Consider the following 10,045-nt stretch of genomic DNA (forward strand, 5'->3'; position numbering starts at 1 on the left):
TGCCTAGGCCGTCTTCTAGAGGAAGGGTTTGTGCTAGTGGCGCGGTGGTAGTATGTGCTATGTGGGTCCAAAAGAAAAAAAGTCTTTTGCAGCTGGGGGGGATTTTCTCAAGGAAATAATATCTTGCATGCCACTTGTGTTCACCAGATGTGTGATTTGGCCCTAGGATTATGTGTTATTGTGTGCCAATGGAAGCACAATTATTATGGTTAACATGCAACGGTTAACGATGGGAGAAAGACCAAAATACCCTTGTTCGATGGTGCTTAGTCAATGATACTACATGGGTAGGTTAAGCACATGTGGGGAACATCTCGAACTTTGATTGCTGCCGTGAACGAATGACGCGAGTAAATTTCTTTTTATTCGCAAAAAAAAAATTGATGGCGAAGCGCAAAACTCATAACCATGTACTTTCGACATTACCGTTGTGCCACTCGAAATAGGAACATTACAATCATCCATGTTTTCAGAAATTCAAACACCAGCACTTTCGACAATATTTAGAGAAGGCATTTTAATTGTAATAAAACTATGAAACAATGCACCTGACACCTATACAGACCAGTCTTGTAAAAACTAGTTGACATTTTCTTGAACATGTTGCGAACCATTTTTATTGTTACAATGCTGAAAATGTCCCCTGACTAGCCAATCATACAAAAATAACAACGCCGTCCCATTTTTTTTCTGAGAAACGCCAAAAAAATTTTTTGAAGGGCTGGGAAACGCCAACTTTATTGTTTATCTCGCCCAAGTACAAAGTCTGAAAGTTTAGCAAATAAACATCCAAGAAATGGGAAATACACCGGTAGAGCCTCACTCCACATCTTGAGTGCTAAACATAATTGTACCCGCCACAGAGGGCCAAAATGAAAAGTACGCCACCCTCCCTGATATAAGGGGGTCTCTCGCTTCTCTACGCTCCTCCCCCACTCCGTTCAGTCATTCCTAGCTGAAAAGAAAGAGAAGCACTACCATTTCTACAGAAGAAACTACTCCATCGATCTCCATGGAAATCTACGGTGACCTCGAGGCCGGCTGCCTCAGCCACTCCGTCTCTCCCATCAAGCCGGCGTCCCCGCCGAGGAAGGCCGGGCCGGGCCGCCTCTTCTGCGACCCCTGCGACGACGCCGGCGAGCTCCTCGGCCACCACCACTACCTGGACATCTGCTTCAGCTGCCGGAAGCTCCTCGCCGGGAACAAAGACATCTTCATGTACAGGTGAATACGCGCTACTACCCCAACAGGCTCTGATCTCTCCTTTTTGTCACCTCTGCCCAAGAATTGTCTCTGATGGTGGCTTGATTATTTTGTGTTGCAGAGGTGACACGCCCTTCTGTAGCGAGGAGTGCAGGCAGGAGCAGATCGAGATCGACGAGGCGAGGGAGAAGCGGTCGAATCAGACCGGGAGGGCGGAGGAGCAGCGGCAGAGGCAGCAGCAGAAGCAGAGCACCCCGAGGATCCCCGTCTGGGCGTGGTAGCAGCTTTCCGGCAACCAATCCGAACGTAGGATTTTCAGCAGCAGTTCGTGAACAAAAGCTCGATGATGGGTTGGGAAGCCTAGATCCAGTTGAGGGAAGCTTGGATCGCCGGTTCGACGGGACGACCACCACCTGCAGGCAGCAAACCTGCTGCATCTTTTATGCTGTCTCTGAACCGCAGGGATGGATTCTCACCCTTTTGATCTCCGAAGATGGAGACTAAGAGTTAAATTTTGTGTGTGAATTATCGCTGGTTTTTTGTTCTTGTGTCGCGTAAGGTGTACCATAGCCTGCCTGTCGATATGAAAGAAAGTGAGAGGCATAACAAAAGCTCTCTCAGTTTTCAAATCAGTTCTGCTGTGTTCTTGCCTGTTGTTCCATGCTTCCACGGATGCTTCCGCTCATAACAGTGGACACAATATTAAGATTTAAAACTGAATTTATTCGTTTTGCCCCACGAACGCCATCGCCGTTCTCTACCGTACCATAGGAATTTAAGGCCGTTCCTGTTTAAAAAATAATAATCAAAACTACGGGAGGCCGTTGCCTGCTACTGTGTGCATAGAGCAGAGGCAGAGGACCAACCAACGGCCCTGTTGGTTCTTGGTGGAGCAGAGCGCGGGTAAACTCTGGAAAGTCCAGAGAGAAAACAAGTGGTGCCTTCCGTTTCTTACTGAAGAAATGATAGCCGTGAACGAGTTGTTAATTAGACGTTTGCTTCAACAAGAAAAAAAGCAAAGAAGCAATGTGCTCAACATGAGCAATAAAGTTCCACACATACATGAGTGAATGAAGTAATAAAGAAAATAAAGATCTTCTCTTTCGGCCACACATCGGGTGGTTTCATTCGCGAGGCCTGTTTCTCGGAAACTTACATGAGGCAACGGCTAGCAACAAAAAAAAAGGACTGGCGCATTTTACTTCACCATTTTTCTCCCCACGAAAGCTGCCTGGCTAGTGGATCTCGGCCGGAGTACACCTTACGTGCAAGGCCCACCCGTCAGCTGCCGTCGTATTATTAAGAAAAAACAAAAGGCTCGTACGTGTAACATGTACCAATACGGTTGGTTATACGGCAATACCGCCGACGGTTCTAGAGCGACCTGCCTGACCTCATACCCTGCGCACATCGCCGTGAACATACGCTAAACTACAAACCATGCTGGCCCTAGTACGGTAGTACCCGACCTTTTTGATTAAAATTAAAAACGTAGCAACAACAAATCTATCTCATCCAGCAAGCCCGTAGATTTCACCATGCCTGCAGTACTGCACTGCATGTGCAGCGGAGAATCGTTTAGGCAAATCTAGGCCTTAAACAAGCTTATTCAAGGCTTCAGTAGGGGGAAAGCTCTCGGATTCCCTCGCCACGTTACGGCCACCTACGGACGGGCGGAGCCCATGCGCGCACGAGACGTCGTCGGGTCGTTTTGCCTTCGGCCGGGAGGAACCAGCTCGCGAAAGGCATCTCGGGTGCCGGTGGTTCGGGGGGCACCGGCCGGAGCCCCGCACGTGGCCGGATCGCGCCCATGCGCACGCCGTGGTGCTCTGCGCCAGCCAGCGCCGCCCCCCGACGACCTCCCGCCTGCCATGCCCCCTCCGCTCGCTACACGCAGCGAACGGATCGAAGCTCCGTCTAGTCGCCGCCATGTGACGCTCCACGAGGAAAAAATGGAAGGTAAAGGAGGCCATGCATGCGGGCGCATGGCTGTCCAAAATCAAGCTCCCCAACAACTGGACAATGGAGCACATCCGGCAGCTTGTCACGCTTTAGGCTCGGCTGAGGGCCATCCCTCTCGCCGTGGACGCCGAGGACACCATCACCTGGAAGCATACTGCCAGCGGAATCTACTCGGCCACATCCGCGTACAGTGCGCAACTCCTTGGGCTGGTCAGCTCGCCCATGGGCTTCGCCGTTTGGAAATCATGCCGGGAGAGTAGTGGCTTTGTAATATTTTCTTTCGCTTTTCTTGTAAAAGCAACTCTAAACTCCTTCTTAATTAATGGATGAGGCAAAGCTTTTGCCTCCGTTTCGAAAAAAAAAAAGAAAAGTTCCATGGCCGTTCTAGCAGTTGTTGGATACGGTGAAGGAGATTCTATCACGGCGTGTCACTGTGGCACCGGTTATTGTCTCGGCGTTGGTTGCCGTGAACGAGATGCTACGGCGTGTCACTGTGGCACCGGTTGATGTCCCGGCCTTGGACTGGCCTGGAGTGTTGTTTTCTCGGAGGAGGAGGAGGGCGACGACGGCGAAGACGAGAGATTTGAACGGTAAACCGGGGGCTTGCTTACAATGGTTTTAATGGCGGGCCGCTTTCGACGACGACGGGCGCTCTTGTCGTGCTCTGACCTAAAAGGACGCCTGCGAAGGCGACAAGAGCTGTGCTCTTTTTTCTCCCCCACGGGGGCGGGAGGGATGTGCTCATTCCGCGCTGTCAAGACAACGACACCCCGGTGACATATGTACACGGGTTTGCATAATTTACCTGCAACTTGGCAGAAAACAAAACCAATACTGTGTGGGAGGTGCTGTCATTCATTTCCCTGCTGTCATTTTGCATCTGAATTGGTCCAAGCAAGAACGTATTCAGTCTAGTGCAGTGCGTCAATGGGTGCAGACTATTTCAGCACATGTCCGCTGGGTACGGTGGTAAAGACATGGGTGGATCATGTTTATCATACCCAAGTAATTTAAGCATCTTCAATAGGTAATGTAAATTTGGAGATGTAAAAGCGGGTGTTGTTCATCACAATTTTTTTTTTACATCTACAAAAAGTCTCTACTCCAACCGATGATGTATATTTGGTGATGTAAAACTCCAACTCGAGCTGATGACGGCCGTGATGCAGCCGCTATACAGTAGCAGTTCCGCGCGCCATTTGAAATAAAAGCACCCCAAATTAAAATTTATAATTTCATCTATCCACAATATCAAATTATTACATAACTCATCAAATCCACAACATGAAACACAAATGCAACAAAGTTCTGACATAACACAACAAACAAAGCATGAAACTAGGCGGTTCTTTCGCCATGCCATTTCCAGTATTCCTTCATCAAGTCTTTCTGAAGTTCATCATATGTATAGGAATCTCTAATTTCATTGAACACCTTCATGAAATGTCTGATTCGCTTCTCCTTTCTCACCGGTATAACACGTACGCCCATGAGATCATCGAAGGTGCAATCCAAATCATGTCCACGCTCATTCTCAATGATCATGTTATGCATGATCACGCAAGCTGTCATTGTACCAAAGGTTGTTTTTATCCCAGAATCTAGACGGTCCTCGCACAATAGCAAATTGGGATCGCAAAATCCCAAATGCCCTCTTAAAATCTTTCCCTATCCGCCGCTTGAGCATTGTGAAAGTAGAGTTTTTCTTACCTTGGAGGGTTTGGATTGGCTTGACAAACGTACTCCACCTCGGGTAGATCCCATCTGCAAGGTAGTATCCATAGTTGTATGTGCGGCCATTTGCCTCGAAGGTCACCAGTGGAGCTTCTCCATTGGCTAACTTGGCAAAAAGAGGTGACCGGCTGAGCACATTGATGTCGTTCCAAGATCGAGATATCCCAAAATATGAATGCCAAATCCATATTTCTTGATCGGCAACGGCCTCAAGAATGATGGTGGCATCATTTCAAGCGTCCCTTAAATTGTCCATGCCATGCTTTAGGACAATTCTTCCACTTCGAGTGCATCCAATCGATGGATCCAACCATACCTGAAATTAAAACCCATGGGTTTTGTTCATGTTCAAAAGCTTCTGAGTGTTTAGAGCATTGGGTGATCTGTGGATCAAACACTTCTACCGTAGTCTTTGCAAGTTGTTTGACATAAAAGGTAGAAGTGCTCTTTGTCATCGCCAAATTGTCATCAATGTAGTCTGCCAGAACACCATAGGCAGGGCCGTCCCTTTAAAATCCGGGGCCCGGTGCGAAATCAAAATTAGGGCCTATATTTTGAAAATATAAATTAAAATATTTAGTATAAATTATTGCGAATTCAAATTTTATCATAAAAAATACACCTTGCCAAAATGAAAATATAAAGAAATGTCAGAAAGAACAGAAATTATCAGAGTAGCTAGAAACTAGGGGTGAAAGGTTGATGAACATAAACGGCAGCACAGGGATCGGATCGTGAAGGGTTTTAGACATTGTCCATGGATTTTATGTATGTCCTCATTTATTTTAGCTCTTAAAAGCTCATTAATACCAAATCCCTTTACCAGTAATAATCCCCCCACCGTCGCCGCTAGTCATCCAGTCCGCCTCCTCCTCCTCGCCGCTGCCACCGGCGGCCTCCGGCCGGCCAGCCGGTGGCGGCGGGACCTACAGGCCATCTCCTCCTCTACTCTTTCTCTGCTCCCTTGTGATCGATCTCAGCGATGAGCACTGCTGCAGTCTCCCATAACAAGGTTCTGATGGATCTTGGGGTGGCTTTGACGAGATGCGTTCACTGCCTTGGCTCCGAGCAATAAGGTCTACACCCATGGTCATTGCCCACGCAACTATGCCCGGATGCCACGCCATGAGGTCCGCGCTAATGGTGGTTGATCTCGTGGCGGTGGCCGACTCTTGTGCAGCGGCTAGGCACGTGTATGCAGACATTGCGCCGCCGACGTGTTCTGCTCCTCGCGCCAAAGTTGCCTTGGCCAGTTGTGCACGGTCTAGATCTTCGGCCTACAGCGCCGGCCTCGGCCTCGCTGGGGTTGTGATGCTACCGAAAGGTCTTCATGAGGGTTCCTCCCTTCAGATCTAGTGGTTGAGTTTGGTGGTGAGATGCAAACTATGGACATCAGCTTGACGCAGAGGGATGGTTGTGCAGCGGCGGCGATCCACATCGCATGTAGCTGTTTGGATTGCGAAAAGGTGGTGGCGACAACACATGTGTGGCATTCATGGTGGTGCTATTTAAGCACCCGGTCTCGAGCTCCAGGGTGAAAAGCTAGGTCCAACCTGAGTTGGTTATACCTGGCAATGGCGACGTTTTTACGTCGTTACCTTGTTGAAGGCATTGCTCGGATATGCTCGGACTGGCTCTTCGATGAAAATCTAGATTCTGGCCTTGAATGGTTGGATCCAGCGACGGCGGCGCTTAAGCATCACTCCCTTCCTGAAGGCGTTGCTTTTGAAGAACCTCATCATCCATGTGGTGTCATGAGGTAGTTGGTGCGAATATGGTCATTTGTTGTAGTTTGCTGATTCGCGGATCTGATCACTTTCTCCTTTTCTTTTCTTTGCCTACGCATAGCTTTGGTCTTGTTGGGGAACGTAGCAGAATTTTAAAATTTCCTACGCATCACCAAGATCCATCTATGGAGTATACTAGCAACGAGGGGAAAGGAGTGCATCTACATACCCTTGTAGATCGCGAGCGGAAGCGTTCAAGTGAACGGGGTTGATGGAGTCGTACTCGCCGTGATCCAAATCACCGATGACCGAGTGCCGAACGGACGGCACCTCCGCGTTCAACACACGTACGGAGCAGCGACGTCCCCTCCTTCTTGATCCAGCAAGGGGAAAGGAGAGGTTGATGGAGATCCAGCAGCACGACGGCGTGGTGGTGGAAGTAGCGGGGATCCCGGCAGGGCTTCGCCAAGCGCAAGCGGGGAGGAGAGGTGTTGCAGGGGGAGAGGGAGGCGCCAGGGGCTGTGGTACAGCAGCCCTCCCTCCCCCCTTTTATATAGGCCCCCTGGGGGGGCGCCGGACCCTGGGATCCCATCTATAGGGGACGGCGGCCAAGGGGGGGAACTTCCCCCCCCCCCAAGCCAGGTGGGGCGCCCCCCACCCCCAGGGTTTCCAACCCTAGGCGCAGGGGGAGGCCCATGGGGGGCACACCAGCCCACTAGGGGCTGGTTCCCCTCCCACTTCAGCCCATGGGGCCCTCCGGGATAGGTGGCCCCACCCGGTGGACCCCGGGACCCTTCCGGTGGTCCCGGTACAATACCGATAACCCCCGAAACTTTCCCGATGGCCGAAACTGGACTTCCTATATATAATTCTTCACCTCCGGACCATTCCGGAACTCCTCATGACATCCGGGATCTCATCCGGGACTCTGAACAACTTTCGGGTTTTCGCATACTAATATCTCTACAACCCTAGCATCACCGAACCTTAAGTGTGTAGACCCTACGGGTTCGGGAGACACGCAGACATGACCGAGACGCCTCTCCTGTCAATAACCAACAGCGGGATCTGGATAACCATGTTGGCTCCCACATGCTCCACGATGATCTCATCGGATGAACCACGATGTCGAGGATTCAATCAATCCCGTATACAATTCCCTTTGTCAATCGGTACGTTACTTGCCCGAGATTCGATCGTCGGTATCCCAATACCTTGTTCAATCTCGTTACCGGCAAGTCACTTTACTCGTACCGTAATGCATGATCCCGTGACTAACTCCTTAGTCACATTGAGCTCATTATGATGATGCATTACCGAGTGGGCCCAGAGATACCTCTCCGTCATACGGAGTGACAAATCCCAGTCTCGATCCGTGTCAACCCAACAGACACTTTCAGAGATACCTGTAGTGTACCTTTATAGTCACCCAGTTACGTTGTGACGTTTGGCACACCCAAAGCACTCCTACAGCATCCGAGAGTTACACGATCTCATGGTCTAAGGAAAAGATACTTGACATTGGAAAAGCTCTAGCAAACGAACTACACGATCTTTAGTGCTATGCTTAGGATTGGGTGTTGTCCATCACATCATTCTCCTAATGATGTGATCCCGTTATCAATGACATCCAATGTCCATAGTCAGGAAACCATGACTATCTGTTGATCAACGAGCTAGTCAACTAGAGGCTTACTAGGGACACGTTGTGGTCTATGTATTCACACATGTATTACGATTTCCGGATAACACAATTATAGCATGAACAATAGACAATTATCATGAACAAGGAAATATAATAATAACCATTTATTATTGCCTCTAGGGCATATTTCCAACAGTCTCCCACTTGCACTAGAGTCAATAATCTAGTTACATTGTGATGAATCGAACACCCATAGAGTTCTGGTGTTGATCATGTTTTGCTCTAGGGAGAGGTTTAGTCAACGGATCTGCTACATTCAGGTCCGTATGTACTTTACAAATATCTATGTCTCCATTTTGAACACTTTCACGAATGGAGTTGAAGCGATGCTTGATATGCCTGGTCTTCCTGTGAAACCTGGGCTCCTTGGCAAGGGCAATAGCTCCAGTGTTGTCACAGAAGAGAGTCATCAGGCCCGACGCATTGGGAATCACCCCTAGGTCGGTAATGAACTCCTTTATCCAGACTGCTTCCTGTGCTGCCTCTGAGGCCGCCATGTACTCCGCTTCACATGTAGATCCCGCCACGACGCTTTGCTTGCAACTGCACCAGCTTACTGCCCCTCCATTCAAAATATACACGTATCCGGTTTGTGACTTCGAGTCATCCAGATCTGTGTCGAAGCTAGCATCGACGTAACCCTTTACGACGAGCTCTTCGTCACTTCCATAAACGAGAAACATATCCTTAGTCCTCTTCAGGTACTTTAGGATATTCTTGACCGCTGTCCAGTGTTCCATGCCGGGATTACTTTGGTACCTTCCTACCAAACTTACGGCAAGGTTTACATCAGGTCTGGTACACAGCATGGCATAGATAATAGACCCTATGGCCGAGGCATAGGGTATGACACTCATCTTTTCTCTATCTTCTGCCGTGGTCGGGCATTGAGCCGTGCTCAATTGCACACCTTGCAATACAGGCAAGAACCCCTTCTTAGACTGATCCATATTGAACTTCTTCAATATCTTGTCAAGGTACGTACTCTGTGAAAGACCAATGAGGCGTCTTGATCTATCTCTATAGATCTTGATGCCTAATATATAAGCAGCTTCTCCAAGGTCCTTCATTGAAAAACACTTATTCAAATAGGCCTTTATACTTTCCAAGAATTCTATATCATTTCCCATCAATAGTATGTCATCCACATATAATAAGAGAAATGCTACAGAGCTCCCACTCACTTTCTTGTAAACACAGGCTTCTCCATAAGTCTGTCTAAACCCAAACGCTTTGATCATCTCATCAAAGCGAATGTTCCAACTCCGAGATGCTTGCACCAGCCCATAGATTGAGCGCTGGAGCTTGCATACTTTGTCAGCATTCTTAGGATCGACAAAACCTTCCGGCTGCATCATATACAATTCTTCCTTAAGGAAGCCGTTAAGGAATGCCGTTTTGACGTCCATTTGCCATATCTCATAATCATAGAATGCGGCAATTGCTAACATGATCCGGACGGACTTCAGCTTCGCTACGGGTGAGAAAGTCTCATCGTAGTCAACCCCTTGAACTTGTCGATAACCCTTAGCGACAAGTCGAGCCTTATAGATGGTCACATTACCATCCGCGTCTGTCTTTTTCTTAAAGATCCATTTATTTTCTATGGCTCGCCGATCATCGGGCAAGTCAGTCAAAGTCCATACTTCGTTTTCATACATGGATCCTATCTCGGATTTCATGGCTTCTAGCCATTTGTCGGAATCCGGGCCCG

The 10,045-nt window shown here is 48.7% G+C and overlaps 1 protein-coding gene across 1 annotated transcript; it reads left to right on the forward strand.

Moving 5' to 3' along the window:
• Positions 1 to 927: 927 nt before the first annotated feature.
• Positions 928 to 1,835, forward strand: LOC109765514 (FCS-Like Zinc finger 13). The gene is made up of 2 exons (XM_020324294.3): positions 928 to 1,224; positions 1,325 to 1,835. The coding sequence occupies exons 1-2, from the start codon at positions 1,013 to 1,015 to the stop codon at positions 1,482 to 1,484; spliced, it is 372 nt and encodes a 123-aa protein (XP_020179883.1). The 5' UTR covers positions 928 to 1,012; the 3' UTR covers positions 1,485 to 1,835.
• The last annotated feature ends 8,210 nt before the right edge of the window (positions 1,836 to 10,045 follow it).

The sequence above is a fragment of the Aegilops tauschii genome, chromosome 2, assembly GCF_002575655.3.
Source record: "Aegilops tauschii subsp. strangulata cultivar AL8/78 chromosome 2, Aet v6.0, whole genome shotgun sequence".
Classification (NCBI taxonomy): domain Eukaryota; kingdom Viridiplantae; phylum Streptophyta; class Magnoliopsida; order Poales; family Poaceae; genus Aegilops; species Aegilops tauschii.